General features: G+C 39.4%; 1 protein-coding gene across 2 annotated transcripts in view; it reads right to left on the bottom strand.

The window, feature by feature from the left end:
• The window catches only part of Galnt1 (polypeptide N-acetylgalactosaminyltransferase 1), a 77,994-nt gene that overhangs the window by 22,307 nt on the left and 34,972 nt on the right, over window positions 1–20,715 (bottom strand). For both annotated transcript variants that reach the window (XM_052741670.1, XM_052741668.1), the window contains exons 4-6: window positions 18,761–18,935; window positions 7,157–7,323; window positions 1,827–2,034 (exon numbers count right to left, since the gene is read on the bottom strand). In XM_052741670.1, the coding sequence (XP_052597630.1) occupies window positions 1,827–2,034; window positions 7,157–7,323; window positions 18,761–18,935 (550 nt within the window). The remainder of the gene's footprint in view (window positions 1–1,826; window positions 2,035–7,156; window positions 7,324–18,760; window positions 18,936–20,715) is intronic.

Genomic DNA, 20,715 nt, shown 5'->3' with positions numbered 1-20,715 from the left:
GCAGAAGGAGAAAACCAACTTCTAAAAGTTGTCCCTGGACCTCTACATGAGCATCATGGCTTTTTTCTCATACTTTTTTTTTTCCTTCTGGGTCCAGCAAGTTGGCTCAGTAGCTAAAGGTGCCCACCTCTAAGTCTAACAACCTGAGTTTGATTACAGGGACTCACACTGTAGAAGGAGAAAACTAACCCTGGCAAAGTTGTCCTCTGATCTTACACACACACACACACACACACACACACACACACACACACACACACTCACACACACACACACACACACACACACACACACACACACAATTTTAAAAAATTTAAATCATAGGTCTTCACTGTTTTTTTTTTTTTATTAAAATTATTCTAGCCTCATAAAACAGTTCACTTTCCTACTTTTCTATATTCTCCTTAAACATCTTGGTGGGAGCACTCTCCCCCTCTTACACACTAAGGATTCCACTGCTATGCATGATCCAGTTCATTCTCACCGGGTCTAGGTTTCAGCATCCCAGCTCTACCTTAACAGCAAGGCTCACCATGAGTAGGCCAGGCTTTGCTCCTGTCACTCTCAACTTGTACATTTATCAGCGGATAAATGGTGCCCCAGAATTCAGCACAGACACCACAAACACCAGCTGGCTTCAGTGAATGGACAGCATTTTTGCTCACTTTGTGATTTACTCTTTCTTTTTTTACTTTTTGTGTCAACTCAACAGTGAATGTTAAAAAATTTGGTTTTGTCCAACACATTAACGTTAATCAGTTGGACATTATTCAGGATATATAATTATATATATATAAACACAGTCCAAACTCTAAGTTATTTTGGTTGCTGTTTTAGTCAATTCTCTCCTAGACACCACACACTACCTTCTCTGTATGGGTTCAGGATCACGTTTCTAAAGTTTATGGGTTATCTTTATGCAAATATCTCCTAAATTAGTCCCCTTTTACTTATAGAAAAGTATTTAGAGAGATATTCTATTCTTTTGATTCTCCAGGGCAATGATCTTTCTTAAACTAAGGTGTCCTTTGGTCCAATGCCGGTTTGTTTTATGTGTCTGAGAACAGACAGGCTGTAGTGCCACCATTTGCTAACAAAGAGAATAAGCGACGTGACCTTACTCTTCCATTCTCCACTGGGCTAGTCAACGTCTACTCTATACAATCTAAGCCTTAAAGTTGATGTGGACAGCTTGAAGGTCAAATTGCCAGGGCAAGCAGAACTAAACTAGTACAGGTCAAGCAGACTACAGTTACTTCTTTCCTGATACTTTAGAACCAAGAGAAAGTCAGCCAATTCTTTGAACAGTGTGTGACATGAAAGAAGAAAACACAGACGCACTGCAGCAATGCTTGTTCTGTATCAATAGGATCACAAGACTATTCCATACACAACTAAGTTCCTCAGGATACAATGTGCCTCTCTTCAGCCTTGTACTATAGGAGGAGGGCTACAGTCCCTATGAAGATGTTAGCAAAGATGAGATCCTGCCCTGATGGCAGTCTTTGAAAGCAGGAACAAGCAAACTTTCCATGAGTTCACTGTCTACCTGTTCTGGACCTATTTGGTCAACCTAGAGTACAGAGTAATTATTCTACAACATGCTGTTTAATTCATCCCCATTAGGATAGTCTGCAAATTTGTTAACCACCAGGCTTTAAGAATGTGGTCTTGTTTGTATTTTGTTTGGAGCACTCTTGAAGGCATCTTAAAGCCAACTTGAGAGAATGGTACTTTTGTATTTATTTAAAAACAGAATTTTGCAATGTTCCCCACAGTTTAAGATAAAAATACTAAGAACAAATTCACAAATTGCAGCAAGTTACCTGTCATGTTTGATCCTGGCTAGGAGAGGCTCCAGCCACCCTGCCGTACACTCACAGTGTGCATCTAAGAAGGTGATCACTTGGCCTTTGGACACAGCAGCTCCTTTTAATCTAGCTCTGATAAGCCCAGAGCGTTGTTCCATTCGGATCACATGAACTGGCACCTTGAGTTTTTTCACATAACTCTCTAGAGGTCTTTTCAAAAAGTCTGAAAATATAACAAAACAAAAGAATGAAATGAAAAGGGCATGCACTAGCATTACCCAAATTTAAAGCAATTTTGATTTTGCAGCATTCCTTCAACATATACATACTGACAGAGCACTCCGAGTAAGGCTCCTTGCCCCATTCATGCCATTCCCTGAAGGAAGCCTTCTAATTTCATGGCAGTATGAACTAGCTGCCTCTGTCTTGCCACAAGAACACAAAGACAGTATCTATGGCTCAAGTATTGCCCAGGACAGGCATGTCATCATGCATTTATCAGGCGTCACAATTTTCTTTCTAATCTCGCTGAAGAATCTGCAATAGAAGCAAAGTAGCCCAGCCAGGTGTGACAGCACACACCTGTAATCTTAACTCTGGATGGCAGAAGCATTTTGAGTCTGAGGCCAGTGTTGGCTACACAGGGAGTTTTGAGATCCTGTCTCAAAAAACAAAACAACAACACACACAAAACAGAAAAAGCAACTTAAGAATATTAAATTTGGGCCAGGTAGTGATGGTGCATGCCTTTAATCCCAGCACTAGAGCGACAGAGGTAGGCAGATCTAAGTTCAAGGCCATCCTGGCCTACCGAAAGAATTCTAGGACAGCCAGAGCTACACAGAGAAACCTTGTCTCAAAAATCAAAACAAACAAATAACAAAAGAATATTAAATGTAGATCATAACAGAGAGAAGAAACAGTATGTTACAGCTATTATAGTTTTAAAGATTGTGAGATTTCTTCCAAGGCAGAAACAAAGTGTCTTACTGATCACATAGTCTCTGACTATACACTCAGTAGGAAGCAGAAAGTGAAAAACTCATAAGTGAAATGCTAGACAGGAAGTGAAAGGTAAAGAAGGATCCTTGCCAGACAAGTGTGAAGTACACACTATTTGACAGGGATAGGATCATGTCTTTCTAGGTAAAGATGTGTATAATCTATCTAGGGAAGGGAATACTGAGTTACAGAATTGCTATGACTATCTCTTTCCTCTAAAACTTCAGCAATTCTCAGAAATCATGGTGAAAGGTTAAGAGGTTACTTAAATACTGAAAGAAAGAACCCACATGCTTCCATAAGATGGATTGGGAGGACAAATGGGAGCACAGTGATTCTGCTTGTTAGATCAGAAAGAGACACTAGGAAAGTCCTCGGAAATCCCAAACCCTCCAAAAAGACAGAGCTATATCAGATTACCAATCTCTTTTTCTGTTAACTTATTTCCAAATATTTGTGCTAAAAACTGTATTTCAAAATAGCACTATGAGTTCATGAATTAAGTCATAAGGTGAGAAGAATATAAGCAGATTCTAAGTATAAAGGTTTGAACAATGCAATCTGAGAAACATTTTCATACTAGCAGTGAGTGGGTTTGTGACAATTCCGAATAATGTTAAATGTGTTTATCCTCACAATGACCTGTAAGGTTGTGTTGTTACACATACTTTAGAAATGAATATCTAAGCTCTCAGAATATTACGTGAATTTATCAATGTGACATTTTGTTTTGGCCCAGATTTGCCTAACTTCAAGTCCATCATTTTACGCTGGACAGAGCACTTTAAGAATATTGGCCAGGCATAGTGGGGATACCTGTAATCCCAGTACTAGGGAGATGGAGCAGAGGAACAAGGATCTCAAGTTTGAGGTCAGACTGGCCTAGGCTTTGCAGCAAGACCCTGTCTCAAAAACACCAACCCAACAAGCAAACAGAACATAACAGAAGGGCCTCTAGAGTGAACACAGGAGCGTGGAGCACTTATTCTACACAAATATAGATTAGCATTTAGTCTACATGTCTAGGACTGAACAGAATCATCTGTGGTGAAGTATGACATATGCTCTAATATCTTAAAATTGATCAAAGTGGATTGCATGATAAACAATATCTCCCAACAGGTTTTTCCAAAATAATTTAAAATATTTAAAAACCAAAGTCATCTAATCCCCAAGTCCTACATTCCTGAAAACTATTAATACTGTCTTGTCTATCAGCAACAACAACAAAAGTTTGTGTTTTGGGGTTTTCCCCAAGACAGGGTTTCTCTGTGTAGCCCTGGCTGTCCTGGAACTCGCTCTGTAGACCAGACTGGCCTCGAACTCACAGAGATCTGCCTGTCTCTGCCTCCTGAGTGCTGGGATCAATACCCACCTCCCTTTTTATTGGTAACAAAAAGTTATTAATGTATGATTCTGTAGTACTGTAACAAATTTCTTTGGCATTTCTGACATCTTTGTGACTTTTATACAATGGACACTAGGAAATTTGTGTTTTCAGTTCATACATAACTTTCTAAGAATCAAGTCCTGGGAAGGTAAGTGATGATTAGAAACCCCTTCTTAAATATCCTGCTGACTGCTATCCTATATAGATCCCTAAGCATCATTCTGAAACACAGCATGAGGCTGTCAGAGATTCTGTCACTTGCTGGTACTGCTGAAATTTGTCTTGTACATTTGTACATGCACTGATATCTTACAGTACTTTGTTGATTTCTGACTTCAAAGGTTTTTGAGGAAGGACAGATTTACTTTACATTTTGTGTTCCCACTGGCAATATTCTAAGCACTCACAAAATTTAGAGTGCTGTAGCTCTTACTGTTTAGTGAATGCTCTAAGATTCAACTGGAAACACAACATTTCCATTCCTTACAACGAGGCAAAAATTAAGTTACAATAAGGCTGATGAGGTGGCTCAGTTGGGTAAAATTACTTGTCTGATAACCTGAGTTTGATTCCTGGGACCCATGCGATGGAAGGAGAGAACAGACTCCAAAAGGTTGTCCTCTGACATCTACCTGTATACCTTAGCCTGTAGGCAATGTCTGTCTGTCTGTCTGTCTGTCTGTCTGTCTCTCTCTCTCTCTCTCTCTCTCTCTCTCACACACACACACACACACACACACACACACACACACACACACACAACCATACACACAATAAATTGAAAAAAATAGCCACAATGTCACATTGTCACTTTACTGGATATGAATTCCTTGCTCGTACACAGGCAACTTTGGGGAAATGTAACTTGTGTGCTTTTGGGCTCTGAGCTAAACAAATAGGATGTTAGTTACATTGTTAGTCTACAGATAACCTCCTACACAGCACTTTGCTGGCTCCTTCCCCTCTTCATTTAGCAACACAGTCCTACTGAGCCACTAAGGAGTGTGGTTTTTCACTCCAGAAGTATACAGAAAGTTTTCGTTTCCATCTGACTTGTTCATACAGATACAGTCTATCAAATACCTCACTTTACCTTATAGGTGTATTATATAGGCAGAATGAATACATGGACATTTCTATCCCAGTTCACTAAAACTTGCAAAATCAATATGCATCATATACCAAGCAGACTTAAAACAAATCTACATGTTAAAACAAACAAAAACAACCCCAAAACGGAAAAATTATGCTGTTCCTAGCAATATCTGAGAAATAGTAGTTAGAACACTATAAAAAACAAACAACAAAAAAATACCAGTATGGCCAGGCCAAGTAAGCTTTGAGTCAGATCATGGTGAGCAGCAGCCCTAATGAAGGGGTTTATCTATTTAATGAAGAGGTCACACTTGCTACATCTTGAAACTCTGGTGAGTGCTGTGTTCTCAGGTGTGTTTAGGGACATACAAATTGTTTATCTGACAGATTAGAGAGGTAAATAAGGGCATCTGAAAACTACCTTATCTGTCACTTCCACTTGTATAAGCTGGCAAATTAGTAAGCTAAATTATTAACACAAACTATTCCCAATACCTAGTACATGATAGGATTAAAAATAACAGCTGGGCAGTGGTGGCGCACGCCTTTAATCCCAGCACTCAGGAGGCAGAGCCAGGCGAATCTCTGTGAGTTCGAGGCCAGCCTGGTCTCCAAAGCGAGTTCCAGGAAAGGCGCAAAGCTACACAGAGAAACCCTGTCTCGAAAAAACCAAAAAAAAAAAAAATACTTCTAAATATACATAGTATGGGCACAGCTAGGAGAGGGTGTAATATTTGACTGTAATCATCTCAGCAAATGCAATAAAAGAACATGCAAAAAAGCTGATTGCATTCAAAGAGGTGAAAATGATGGGCTATGAAGCTTAAAGTTCATTAAGAAAGGGATGAGGGGCTCGAGAGATGGTTCAGGGCTTAAGAGCAATTGCTGCTCTTCCAAAGGATCCCAGTTCAGTTTCTAAAATACGCACTGGGAGACTGAGAACTACCTGTAACTCCAGCTCTGATGCTACATGGACACCTGTACTCATGTGCACAAGTCAATACACAGACATATAATTAAAAATATTTTAAAAAAAGAAAGGAATGAAGAAAAATAAGAATCTATTTCCTGTAGTTCTCTCCAAATTTTCCCCGTGTGAACAGAGAAACACTGGTGCAGCACATGACACTAGTGAGTACTGTGGCATAGATGGCTGTGGGAAAAAATAAAGCACTTGGGAAATACTGGATTTCTGATTTTAGCAAGTGCTGTCTTTTCTATAGCATTCTGAGTGTGAAATCTCCAAGAAGGGTTCAGAATAAACAGTGGTGGTCCAAATTACCTTTATATAGTGTACCTTTTCCTGAGTGTTTCATGAAACAGATTAGGATATTCTAAATCTGTGAAAAATCCTGATAACCTCAGAAGGGTATCTGAGCAAGAGGCATGGCAGAGACTTGTGAAAATAGTCAGATTACATACCACACTTTAATTGTGCCTAATCACTTTATGCACCTAACTACAGATGGAAGAATTCAGAGAACTCCAGTCTGGACCTCATTTTGCTGCAAAAGTTCTTCCTGCCATTCAGAACTAAACTTCTCCATTCATGATCAGAACTGCAGCTTTTCACAGAGAAAATTCTAATAAAATTGTGTGGTTTCTTCCTATTCTACATCAACTTCACCTTTTAAAGCATTATTTCTTTTTCTGATAAGATTAAGATGCAGCACAATTAAACACTAAAGTAATACTTATAAGTTTTACAATGGTATACCTTTCACTATGTGAATGAGTTTACATGCCAAGAATTGTTAGATAAATTGGAAGTTTACGTACAATTATTAGTTAAAATTACAGTTTGCAAACTGTTAGTGATCAAAGGTCGATACCACTGGCATCAAGATGTAAGATTTACCTCTTTCACTGGCATCATCTACAAGAACAATCTCTTCTATCATGTGTCTTGGTGAGCGATTAATGACACTATGGACTGTTCGAAGAAGTGTGCTCCACGCCTCATTGTGGAAAACAATCACCACGCTTGTTGTAGGAAGGTTATCTGGATACACTTTTGTTTTACACCTAGAGACAAAGCAAATGCCTTTATAAAGGTGACTGACAGACACTACAGTAAATGAATCTGTACTAGAAAAGTTGACAGAACAATAAGATGTTTGTGCTAATGGTGAGACTCTTAGTGGTTTTCAATTTAAGTTTTGACTGATATTGCATGTATAATACGTAACACTGATATAAAGTAATAGATTTAAAAATAAAAATTGTTTTAAAGATATTGCCTATATTCTTAAAATAAGCTCCCCTGATCAGGCTTGGAGGTTGATTCATTTAATTAATTTATTTATCTATTAGTTATGTTTTTGGTTTTATTTTATTATTTTTTTTGAGACTGGGACTCATGATATAGCCCTGGCTGGCCTGGAACCTGATATGCAGACCAAGCTTCTCTGAAACTCAAAGAGCTCCACCTGCCTTTGCCTCCCAAGTACTGAGATTTAAAGGCGTGCACCAAACCTGGCTGGGTTAATTCAGTTTAATGGAGGCTACTGAGGGAGACCAGCTCCCTCTTATTCCCCCAGCGTACTCTTGAGCACGGAGAAATGAAGAGTTTGTAGATAGAGGTATATATAGAGAGAAAGAGACAGTTAGAAAATACAGGATAGCCTCGGGAGGGCCTGGGTCCAAACCCACTTCTTTCACTACTAAAGGGCTTTTTAAAGGAATGCCAAGGGGTGGAGCACTCCCCAGCACAGCCAAGTGCAGACCATTCCAGACACCTGGCGACCATGCACATGGTCCAGCCGTCCCCTAATGCAGCCCTGCTGTGTAAAGCAAGCTCAGATCTAACTAGAAACCTTTGTGGGCTCCCACAGGCTATATTAGTAATCTCAAACTGTACTTCAAGAACCAATTGGCTTTAGTTTTATTTTATGTATATGGGTGTTTTGCCTGTGTTTGTACCTGTGTGCCATGTGTGCCCCTAGTACTCACACAGGCCCAAAGAGGGCATTGGATCCCCTGGAACTGATGTTACTGATGGTTTGTGAACAGCCATGTGGGTGCTGGGAATCCAAGCCAGGTCCTGTAGAAGAGCAGCCAGGTCTCTCAGCTGCTGAGCCAGCTTCCAAGATTATTTTTATTGCTGCATACTACCTATCCTATGAACACATATAGTAATGTATTTTCCCATCCACTTCGGAATCCACATCACTATGTGCAGTGGTGGGGAGCAGAGAAGGAAAGCAGTGGTGAGTTTACCCATGCTCTGGGGACCAGAGGGCCTCTGGTCAGACAGAGATGGGCTTTCTCTTGTCTATTTGCTGTGGCCACTTCTGTGCTGCTTATGTAAACTGCCTGAAAGCTGTGGCAGTAAAGAGGAGGAACAGTGAAAGAAAGAGGAAAATAGCTCCCTTCCAGTCCTGCGTTGTCCCTTAGACAAGCAAGAGACCAAGTTTCTCAAGGGTTCTTTTCTTTTTGATGGCTGAAGTTCAATGCTAGCCTAACTCTCAGGTCACTGGTCTGCAAAGGTCTTGCTAATTAACTTTTAATTAGGATCCTGAAATTAGAAAGTTTTTCAGATGAAGAAACTACGATTAGAGAAAAGAAGAAGCTTGTCAAACGGACAGCTAGTAAGTGGTATAACCGCATATCAAACCCTACATTTACAACAAAATCTGCCCCTCGTTATCCATGTGCCAAACAGTGTAGTGTTACATCACACACACTCCAACCCTCTTCTCCAAACAATGCAGTGTTATATCATCACACACACTCCAACCCTCTTCTCCAGTGTAGTGTTATATTATCACAGACACTCCAACACTCTTCTCCAAACAGTGTAGTGTTATATCATCACACACACTCCAACCCTCTTCTCCAAACAGTGTAGTATTATATCACATATACTCCAACACTCTTCTCCATGTCTCTTTAAATGAACCGTGCTTTTCATGCATTGTTTATAACCTACTAAATTTGGTCGATTACTAGCTTTTACCAATAATAATGAACACTTCATAAGAAGCCTGGCTATCTAGTTACAAGTACCTGTAACTTGGTACTGTTACAAGTCTCTTCTGTATGGACTCAGGGTAGGATCAACTGAGATTAGCCTTACAAGCAGCAACAGCACAGCCCTGGAGACCAGGAATCCAACTTCATTGGGTCACTTCCTAAATACACTTGAGACAGACAGGCCATTTAGTCAAGGTCTGATTCTGACAACTATTTAAGTATATGTTTACACAGACTGCTACACTAGCACTCAATAAACGGTAGCATTATTACTTCTTAAACATCAAGAGTGAACTACATAGCATGAATTTGGCCTCTGACTAACTTGGGGTTTGTTTTAGGGCTCCTTTCTTAAGATCACACATTATAAAAATTATTCACTGATTCTACTTCTATTTAACCATTCTTAACATTGGGCCAAGGCCATTCTTTCTTTCAGTGTCTTTCAGGAAAAAATGATCTTGGCAGTTCATAAGACAGTAAAATTTGCAGGCAGACACAGGATGATCCAGACCAGTTAAGTTATACTCTAGAAACAAGGGGGGTTAGGATTTAAAAGTGTGGTGAGCAAGTCACAGGCTAGGGACACTATCTTCCCATTTAGGGAGCTGCTCACAAAAGCAGATGCTGCTCAGCTCCAGCGTAAGATGAATTAATGCTAGTCTGTATTTCTGACTTGGCATTCATTTCACTGTAAATCTTCTTAGAAGTCAGTTTCTCTCAAGAATCCCCAGTGGAGATAGAGCTCACTCTTGGATCAGAAGGGCCCTCTGGATCCTAGGTGCTGGGAAATATCACAGCACTGGATAAATCCTCACAATCACCCTTGTTAACTTCCTTGTTTTACAGATAAGGATTCTGGGCTACAGAGAGTCTGAGAATCACAAGCTAGTAAATAGCAGAGCCAGACTGAGACTATGTCACTATCAAGGTATTATACACAAGTTGGTCCAGGAGATCAAACTGGAGTTAATGCTGAAGCAGCTCTATCTGAGAAATGCCCAACACTCAAGTAAAATATGAATGCTCAGATCAAAACTATATTACATGGGTATGAAGAAGCATGTAAATAAGTAAAAGTAAATCCACACCTTGACCATTATAGCATGCCAGAAGCTACACCGAATGAATAAAAACAAAATGTACTGCTCCAACGCAGTAACTGCAAGCTGAAATTTGTATCTGTTCAAACTGTGCCCATTAGCAAAACAGGAAAGGAAGGACCAAAATGAAAAAAAATATTAAACAGCTAGAGTAAGTCAAATTTAATGAAAACTTAGCTCAATCCAACTTTGTCTTCGTCATGCATCTGTGCTTGGGCTGTTCTATGTGGCTCACAAAAACCCAACCAGGCTGGATGGTCTCATTTTAAATTGACTATAATCCTCATGTGGGCTCTCCCACACTCTAGCAGCATTACACTTTCCTGACAACTTCAAACTCTCTCACATCTCAGATTTCTAAAACCACTCTTGCCCTCCTCATTTATAACTTTGTTTCCAATTTCACAAAAGAAATAAAAGCTACCAGAAGTGAACTTTCATAATGCCACCAACACAAATATACACCGTCCTGTAAGTATCAAGACTACAAAATTATGCTTTTCCTCTAGAGGGCCTGAATGATCTGTTCTTGTCTATAAATCTTCTCACCTATTGATGCCCAAAGCCTTTGCTTTTAACACCCCTTGTTAAAAATCTCCCTCTTAACTGGGCCATTTCCATCAACACACACATATCACTCCATCCTATCCTGCCCTCCATTCCCTCACCTCACTAGAGCTGCCGGACCACAGATGCACTGCTGCTATAGAATGCTTCACCTCCCACTCACTCCCAAAGTGATTGTATCACAAAATACAGCAAATACAGAGCACACAAAACCAATGTGTTGGGCTCAATTCCCAGAACTGAAAAACAAAACAAAACAACCCCCAAAATGTGAGCTGAACGAGCTAGTATAGAGCAAACGTCCATGTAACTATCACTAAGTGAGAAGAAAACACTGCCACATCCTTACAAACTACCCTATTGCTATTACCACCTCATTTGTCCTTAAAGGAAAAACTGCGGTGGTTCTGAGAGTTTTACTTGGTCAGTTTTGACTTCCTCACAAACAATATTCTATACATATGAGATTATTTTGATATTTATTACGTTGGCAAGATTCATCCTTGGAATGACATGTAGCTTTTGCTCATTTCTACTACTACAAAGTATACTATTCTATTCTCACTGTGTAGCCTGACTGGCCTGGAACTCAGTATGTAGAACAGACTGGCCTTGAATGAACAAAAATCCTTCTGCCTCTGCTTCTCAAGTGCTGTGAAGAAAGGAAAGCACCACCATGCCAGACCTTCTACTCTACTAATAGAAGTGCAGACATTTTAAATTTTGGAACCAATACAGACTTAATGCTATAAACATTTTGTCTTTGTCTCCTGTTGCATACATACACACATTTCTAACATAGCCAGGTTTGAAACTGCTGGGCCATGAAGGATATAAATGTTGATTTTAGCATGTACCTGTTGTGGATGTTCCTTTACATTCTGTAAAGATGTGTGACTGTGATTGGTTTAATAAAAAGCTAAATGGTCAATAGCCAGGCAGAAGGTATAGGTGGGACTTCTGGACAGAGAGAACTCTGGGAAAAAGAAAGGCAGAGTCGTCAGCCAGACGTGGAATAACCAGGATGGACATAATGGAGATGAGGTAATGAGCACATGGAAGAACATAGATTAAAAATATGGGTTAATTTAAGTTATAAGAGATAGTTAGAAACAAGCCTAAGCTAAGGCCTAAGCTTTCATAATTAATGATAAGTCTTCAGGTCATTTTTGGGGAGCTGGGAGCCCAAAAGAAAAGTCCATCTACAAATGGCCCAACATGGGGGCTCAAAATATCCAAACACAGGGCCTGAGGAAGCAAAAAAGAGTTCTGGACGAGGAGCCGGCTATACCTTCCTAGTCCTGCAATCTCTCAAGCAGGCTGGTGCTAGGTGGCATACAGAGGCATGGCTGCCGGCTCCTGCCTGCCAGCTGGAGCATTCCTCTCAACAGTACCATGCACTAAGCTGAGCTGCAGGCAGCTGACATAACAGCTTAAGACTTGTCTCACATGATCAGAGAATGCTGCAGATGCTCAGTAAAGACAGATTCAGAAGAAAAGACAAAACACAAAAACCAAACCTAACCAGGTTACAGTGTATTTAAAATACATGTGTAGGCTTAAGAGAAGAAAATGGGCCAAGAGGTGGTGGTGCATGCCTTTAATCCTAGCCCTCAGAAGGCAGAGGCAAGCTCATCTCTGTGAGTTCGAGGCCAGCTTGGTTTACAGAGCGAGTTCCAGGGGAGGCTCTAAAGCTACACAGAGAAACCTTGTCTCAAAAAAACAAAAGAAAGGGGGGGGGGGGGGATGGGTATAGACAGTCAGAGAAAAAAGTATAATAGGTTAGTCTTTAAAGAGAGAATAAAATAAAAGGGATAAGCCACGTCAAGATGGAAAATATGCAGAAGTCTAGCTCCTATAAAGTATTGTGTTAATTTTGAATTTTGAATTTTTTTTAATACTAATGAACAGAGAATGGAGACATTAGATTGTGGAAGGGACTACTGAATTAAAGGACTGGATACTTTAGGAATGCCTTAACTTTAAAATGGAAGTCAGAAAATGTATTGCTTTGAGGAAGAGGCTATGCTTTTGTTTCTATAAAAAATTAAAGGTTGTGGATTCATTCAAGGTTGTTGACAGAGATCAGATTTGATCGGGGAGACCCCCTGAAAATACAGGCTACAAAAATAAAGAAATAAAACAAGATAACAAGAACAATAACAACAAAAAACACAAGAGAAGTAACATATATTTTACCTGCTCAAGCATAAAACAATAAAAAATCATCTTTAGCTGACTTGTACAGACTACATATTCCATACTTGTATTAATACAGATATGTATGGTACCTTTGAAAGTTTGTGTGTTTCAGAGCAAAGGGACCAGACACCAATGAAAATGGGTGGCCCAGGTGATCCAGCCTCTCAGAGTGCCTCTGTTGCAGTTTGCTCAGAGTTCTGTATCCAGAACAGCTGCATGGCTTCTGGCTGAGATGGTCCAGCCTCACAGACTACTCCAGCCAGGGCTTCAGATAGGCTTTGCACTTTCCCATTGTGCAGAGACTGGACAACAAATGCTATGGCTAGTTTTCCCAGGACCTGACCATTATCTCAATTTTCTCAGGGTCCCCTAAGATGCTGTTGGCCACAGACAGCAGGAAGCACTCTAGAGAACATGATGTCCACATTCCCAAGAGATGGAGTAGGTGGTTTTTGGTCATTCAGTGAGTTATGAATGTTCTTCATCATTTGGGGGGTTAGTTACAAGTTGTTATTGGTAATCGTCAGGAAAAAAACTAAACAAAGAAGATTAGATTCAGGGATCTCATTCTGAAAAGAAAAAGGGAGGATATAGAAATGACAGGATAAAAGAATAGACTACTGACTCTACTTACATACTAGAAAAGCAACTACTAGTCTCAAATATTTTACATTGGTATGGATTTTTGTATATTGATACAAAATTGAGGTCATTTTTGTTATACATACTGTATATACGTTTCTACTCTTGTTTCAGGCATTGTACCTATGCAACTCATTAAAAAATGTAATGAAAAGTACTAGTCCTTGATAGCTATTATTACAAACTATTTAAGATAATTAAGTAATACAGGTTAGTAGTCACCTATAATAATCAAACTTGTGGTCATGTTATTTATGTTTTCAAGGTTAAACAGATATATTTTAGATATACAGGTGGTCCTCAAATACTTCAGAGACTTACAGAATATGGCATTTAAAATGTTTTAATAACATATGGCTTTTCATGACAGTAAGACACATCTGCTCCTGGCAACACCAATCTACTTCAAAAAATGGTGACAGGCATAAAAGAACCTCCATATGGAGTTTGCTTTTATTGTGGCAAGTTAGCCACTGGGAAAGGAATTGCCTTTGCCTCCACTACTGACAATATGCTGTCTAAACTGGACAAGTACAACACACAAAAAAGTGAACTCTTAACTTTGCCAAGACAAGGTAGGATGGTCCTTCAAAATTCCTGCTTCACAGAAGTCTGTTAGATATTCTAGGCCTGTAGGCCAAAGATGGATACTCCAATATTGCACAGGAACCTTGGGTGACTGTCCAGGCAGCCAGCTGTTTCTGTCATTTCTATAGTTTTGGAAGATGCTTGCTCTGCACTTCCTGTTTACTCAGGTAATTTTATATCCTTCTCAGGTCGCTAATGGTGTTGAAGACAAGATAGTTACAGTTTTCCTTGTTACCAAATTCAGTAAAGAAACTCACATAAGAGATGTAAAGGTTATAAAGGTTGAGAGACATAAAAACTTGTTTATCTAAGAAAATGTTTTAAGGTCTAAAAGGATATTTTTAGGATGGTAATACAAGTTATGATAAAAAATGGTACATTTGTTTATCTTCTTCTTGGCAAAAATAGCCATTTGGGCAAGAAACTGTTCTTGCCTGGACTGCTTGACAAAATGTTGTATCAACTGGACATGCAGGACCCATAGAAAAGTGACCACTGAACTTGCAAGGCAAAATGGTCCTTCAGGTTCCTGCTTCACAGAAGAAACTGCCAGACATTCTAAAGGACACAGAGAAAAGTGACTGAGAGACTCTAGGCCTGTATGGCTGAAGATGGATGCCCCAACGTTCCAGAGGAACTTTGGATGACTGTCCAGGCTGACAGCTGTCTCTGTCATTCTAGGTTTTTGGAAGTTGCTTATAATGCTCTTCCTGTTTACTTGGGTAATATTGTATCCTTCTCAGGTCTTTGATGTAGTTGAAGACTAGATAGTTACAATTATAATTTTCCTTGGTTATGATAAAAGATAAATTAGATATGAAACTTTAAACTCACAAATATAGAATATTTTTCTTTAATTTTACAAAATACAAATAGACAAGATATTGTAACTGTAATTCTTGCCTGATAAATATAATTTTACTAGGTTTTAGTTAAAACCTTCCATTTGTTTAGACAGAAATGGGGAAGTAATGGGGGAAGGTCTTTCTGTATGCTGTGAATATATGTTGCTCTGATTGGTTGATAAATAAAGCCATTTGGCCTATGGTAAGGCAGCTTAGAGGCAGGTGGGAAATCCAAAGACAGGAAGAGAAAGGAGAGGCAGAGGAGACACTGCTAGCCGCTGCCAGGAGAAGCAAGATGTAAAGATACTGGTAAGCCACAAGCCACGTGAGAAAGCACAGATTTATAGAAATGGGTTAATTTACGATATAAGAGCTAGCTAGCAAGAAGCCTGCCATGGCTATAGTTTAAAAATAATATTAGCCTGTGTGTGTTTATTCGGGTCTGAGCGGCTGTGGGACTGGCAGGTGAGAGAGATTTGTCCTGACCATGGGTCAGGCGGGACACAGGAAAACTTTCAACTACACTGCCTGGCTCAAATCTCTCATTTTTCTACTGGGTTATTTTTCTTATTGATATATAGGAACTATAGTTCTGGATTTGAGCACTTTACGAGTTACGAATGTCACAAATAACCTTAGCAATAACTTGATTTAATTTATTTTTCTTCCACTCTCTTATTTAATGAACAGAAAAGTCTTTAAGACGGTTGACTGTGCAGATCAATAGCAGAGCACTTGGCTTAGCATGAACAAGTCCTGGGTTTGATCCCTATCTTATCTATCAACTCCCCTTCCCCTTTTTAGTGTGTGCATCTTATGATCTGTCTAAGAAATCTTTCCCCAGTTTAAAGAGAATTCTATCTAATAATTCATGGCTCTGTCTTTGTATTTATATTTGTAAGACATAGATTCCCGACTATTCTGTATGCTGGAAACAAAGGTTTCTCTTTTGTCCTAATTACATGAAACTCACATAATGGCATTCGTTGCCGCCTGGCTCTGCGTCCCAGTGCTGGGATTAAAGGCGTGTGCCACCACCACCTGGACACACACACAAGATTATGATTGTAACTAGAACTACACTAAATTAACAAATGAGAGAATCAAAATCTTTATAATACTGATCATGAACACAGGGTACTTTCATTTATTTAGGCATTTATTTTCTCTCAATAGGACTTTAGAATTTTCTTCAAAGAGTTGGTTCCCCCCCCCACATTTGATATGTTCTAATAATTCTAAAAGGATATTCTAAAAATATCTTCTAGTTTTTGCCTAAAAATAACTAACATATACTAAAATCTTTTCCTTAGAAATATTGGGCCAGGAATAGTAGCACATGCTTTTAGTCCCAGCACTTGGGAGGCAGAGACAGGTGGATCTATTTGAGTTCAAGGTCAGCCTGGTCTACAAAGTAAGTTCCAAGACAGCCAGGGCTACACAGAGAAACCCTGCCCCCAAAAACTAAAACAAAACAAAAAGAAATACTGACCCACAAACCATCAACCTTACTAAACATAGATTATAATGTTCCACCTATAATCCATTGGAGGTGGGAGGTTGAGAGTAAGGTTTTGACAGGACTTATATATCCCTAGGCTTTCCTCAAACTCACAATCCTCCTGTCCCAGTCTCCCGAGGATATACCACACCTGGCTTAAATAAAATCTTTTAGTATCTTTCAAATCCTTAAAATTCTTCTGTATTGTCTTGCCTGGCCAAGACCTCCAGTATAACACTAAACAGAGTAGTGACAATGGGCACCATGCATGTCCTGAGCTTTCAGAAACATTATTCATCATGGTCTTTGCTTTAAGGGGTTTTCCTGTTGCTCTGTTTAGATACCCTACAGATCAGATTAAGGAAGTTCCTTTTGAAGCTCCTAAGGCATATCTTGACAGCAACAAATTTTATCAAATATTTTCTCTGTGTTTAATGAAATAACAGTATCAATATATCTTTTCTGTTACTGTGGTAACAGTATAAAATTGAACATATAAAATTTATATATTGCTAGATTCAATTAACTTTTCATTTGTAAATCCATATATATGCTATCAGTGAGATTAGGCTAACATTCCTTGTTTATTACACCCTTATCTAATTTCCACACCGAGATCACACTGATTCTGTGATGCACACTGGTATGGTCTTTCTTTTCCTAGTAAAGGACTGCCTTTGTTTCTTCCTTAGATGTACATAAAGTGGCAAGGCTGTGTGTAAATGGAAGTTTGTTATTTGTTTATGTATGTCTGTGTATAAAGGTCTTAAATAATTTATTGATTTAATAATTATACAACTTTACAGTTTCTGCTTTTCTCTGGCATCAGTTATATTTTTTGTAGGAACTGATAATGATTTAAATTTTCCATTTTGGAGTCTTTCTATATATCCCCATAACTCCCTGTGTAGACCAGACTGGCCTTGAACCCAGAAATATGCCTGCCTCTACCTCCCAAGTGCTGGGATTAAAGGTGTTAAAGGCCTTGATCTAAATTTTTAAACATGCTTATAATATCTATTTGTAAAGGCACATGACATCAACATTCTTAAAGATTTTTACTTTAAGATTTATTTTTGTGGCCGGGCGGTGGTGGCGCACGCCTTTAATCCCAGCACTCGGGAGGCAGAGGCAGGAGGATCTCTGTGAGTTCGAGGCCAGCCTGGTCTACAAAGTGAGTTCCAGGAAAGGCGCAAAACTACAGAGAAACCCTGTCTCGAAAAACCAAAAAAAAAAAAAAAAAAAAAAAAAAGATTTATTTTTGTAATTGTAAGGTATGTGTGTGTGTGTGTGTGTGTGTGTGTGTGTAATGTGCATGTGAGTGCAGGTGCCCTAAGAGGCCAGAAGAGGGAGTTAGATCCCCCTGAAGCTCTGAAATTGTAAGTGGTTGTGAGCTGCTTGGAGTCAAATTTGGGTCCTCTGAAGAACAGTACACGCTCTTAACTCCTGAGCCACATCTCTCCAGCTCCTTTTTAAAGAATTTTTATGCATGCAATTTGGTGCTGTTGTCTACAGGCACAGTGCTGTGCAGCATAGGTCGATAATCTCTTGCCTTCCATAATGGGGAAGGTATATCTTCTATGTTTACAAGGGGCAAAACAATAGTTGTCCCTGGAGGTGGAAGAAGTAACTGGAAAGGAAAATAAAGGGAATTTTCAGGGGTTATATCTTGGTTTGGATGATGCTACACAGCTGTGTACTTAACACATAAAAATTCAGTAAGATATACATGTATGACTATGCACTTCACTGCTTCAAGTTACATACACCTAAAATCTTTTTGTAAAAGGTTGAACATAGGACTATTTTTGTAAATGTTTAGAATCCCTTACTAATCTGTTGAGAGAAATAATCATTTTCCTAGTTCCTGAGTCAGTAGAGCAGTAACATCTTGAAATGTTACTTTATCAGCATTTAACTTAGACTTCAAGTACAGTTAAACAGTAACTGACAGAAAGCAAGCACTAAGGCAAAGCATTTCTTGGGGATGTAGACAAATCTTCCATTCAAGTGTGATCAGGACCACACTATGTACTTACCCCTCTAACCTCACATCTGGTAAAGATCTGTTGAGTGCAATCATCTCACTTGCCATTAAATTGAACTGATTGATTTTAAACATCTCTTTCATCTTTTCTTGATCCTCTTTAGGAATGACGACTGGTTTCCCCATTTCTCCAGGACCTTCATGAGGCTTCTGCACTAGCTCTAGAACTAAGAAGAAAGCCTTAATTGATACCAATTTCATAACAATTACCTCATGCTTTTGTATAACAACATTTAAGTGAAACTGTGCCCTCAACATCAGAGCCTCTTCTGGGCCCTCCCAGTCTATTCATACCTCCAAGGGGCTGTGCAGTTTTCCACTGTGAGGACGTGACACAGACCGTGACACAGACCACTCAACCTTATTCCACTCATTAGAATGTTCAACGGCTTTTCAGAGGTTCGGCTTCAACTTTTCTCTCTTTCAAACTTTCAAGAGAAACTCCAAAAAGTTCTTGCTATCCCTGTCTCTCTTCTAGCCACACAACCACTTACTCATCAAAAGTCCCAATCTGGTTAGATGACTTAACACCTTGTCTGAAATCCTTTGAAGGCATGGCACTGCCTGCAGATGAGACAAAATCCTCATCATGCACAGGATCCTCTTTCAGCCTAACAAATACCAAGACTTCAGACACCATGCTCAGCTGTGACAAGTTTCTTAAAGGGAGAAATTCTTTTTAGATGTATTACTTTATTTTATGTGCATGAGTGATTTGCATGAACATTATGTATCCAATCCCCTGGAACTGGAGTTACAGATAGTTGTGAGCCACTATGTGGGTACAAGGAACTGAATCCAGGTCCTCTGCAAGAGCAGCCAGTGTGCCCTTAACCATTAAGCAACCTCTCCAGCTTTTCTTTTTCTGTTCTTGTCGAGCACCTATCAGAGCTCTAAACACATTCTCCAAGTGAATTTTCATGCGCTCCAGACTCTCTATTCTCTTTTCTTTTAAGCCTCTGCATTCCATACAGAACACCATAAGCTCCCACTCTAACTGACAATACACTAAAGCAGGGTGAAGGAAAGGCCAGCCTCTGTTTGGGAAAAGAACACCAGGTTTCTTACCAGTAAGAATTTAACACTTGCCCTTTGATTAAAGTGAGCAGGATGTCCAGCTCTATCAATTTAGGAAGGCAGGGTTTTGTCACTCAGCAATGTTATAAAACAGCAGAATCGTAAGTATTTCATGAATCTATAAGTAGATTGATGGGGCTAACCTAGTTATTACTAACATCCTGTTCTAGCAACTAAGCAGAACTGGTTATGAAAATCCACCTACAAAAATTATGGTTAAGCAGGCACAGTTACTAACACAAATAACTTTAGATCACAAATTTTGGGGGGGTGGTCTTCCCCCTTATTAAAAATTAAATAGTCAAAAAAATTTTGTACTGCAAGAACAACCACATGTCATTTCCACAAAGAGTAAAACTGCCAAGCCATGCATGTTGGTGCACACCTTTAATCCCAGCACTTGGGAGGCAGAAGCAGGTGGACCTGAGTCTAAGGCCAGCCTGGTCTACAGATAGAGTTCCAGGACAGCCGGGACTATGCAGAGAAAAAGCTGTCTCAAAAAACCAAAACCAAAACCAACAAACAAAAAAAATCCCAAACCTGAATTTTCCATGTTCCCTGCCAAAATATCAGCATTACCTATCCAGGTCCTTTATGTTTTCTTTGCTTCCCATAATACTGCAATGATTTCACTGTAGGCTATTCTACAGTTTATCCTTGAAAGTGCTAATTGGAGCTATATCTATAATTTGAGCAAGAAGAACTCCCCAGTCTCAAGCACCTTTAAAGACTTCTTCTCCTAGAGCAGCGGTTCTCAACCTGTGGGCCACAACCCTTTTTTGGGCACACAGGCGGGTGTGTGGGGGAGGGGGGGAGATGACCCTTTCACAGGGGTCATTTAAGCTCATCGGAAAACACAGATACTATGAT

Source organism: Peromyscus californicus, unplaced genomic scaffold (assembly GCF_007827085.1).
Source record: "Peromyscus californicus insignis strain IS unplaced genomic scaffold, ASM782708v3 Scaffold_17__1_contigs__length_78620276, whole genome shotgun sequence".
In the NCBI taxonomy this organism is placed as follows: domain Eukaryota; kingdom Metazoa; phylum Chordata; class Mammalia; order Rodentia; family Cricetidae; genus Peromyscus; species Peromyscus californicus.
Note: the sequence above shows the minus strand (reverse complement) of the source record. Positions and strands in the feature narration are given on the sequence as shown.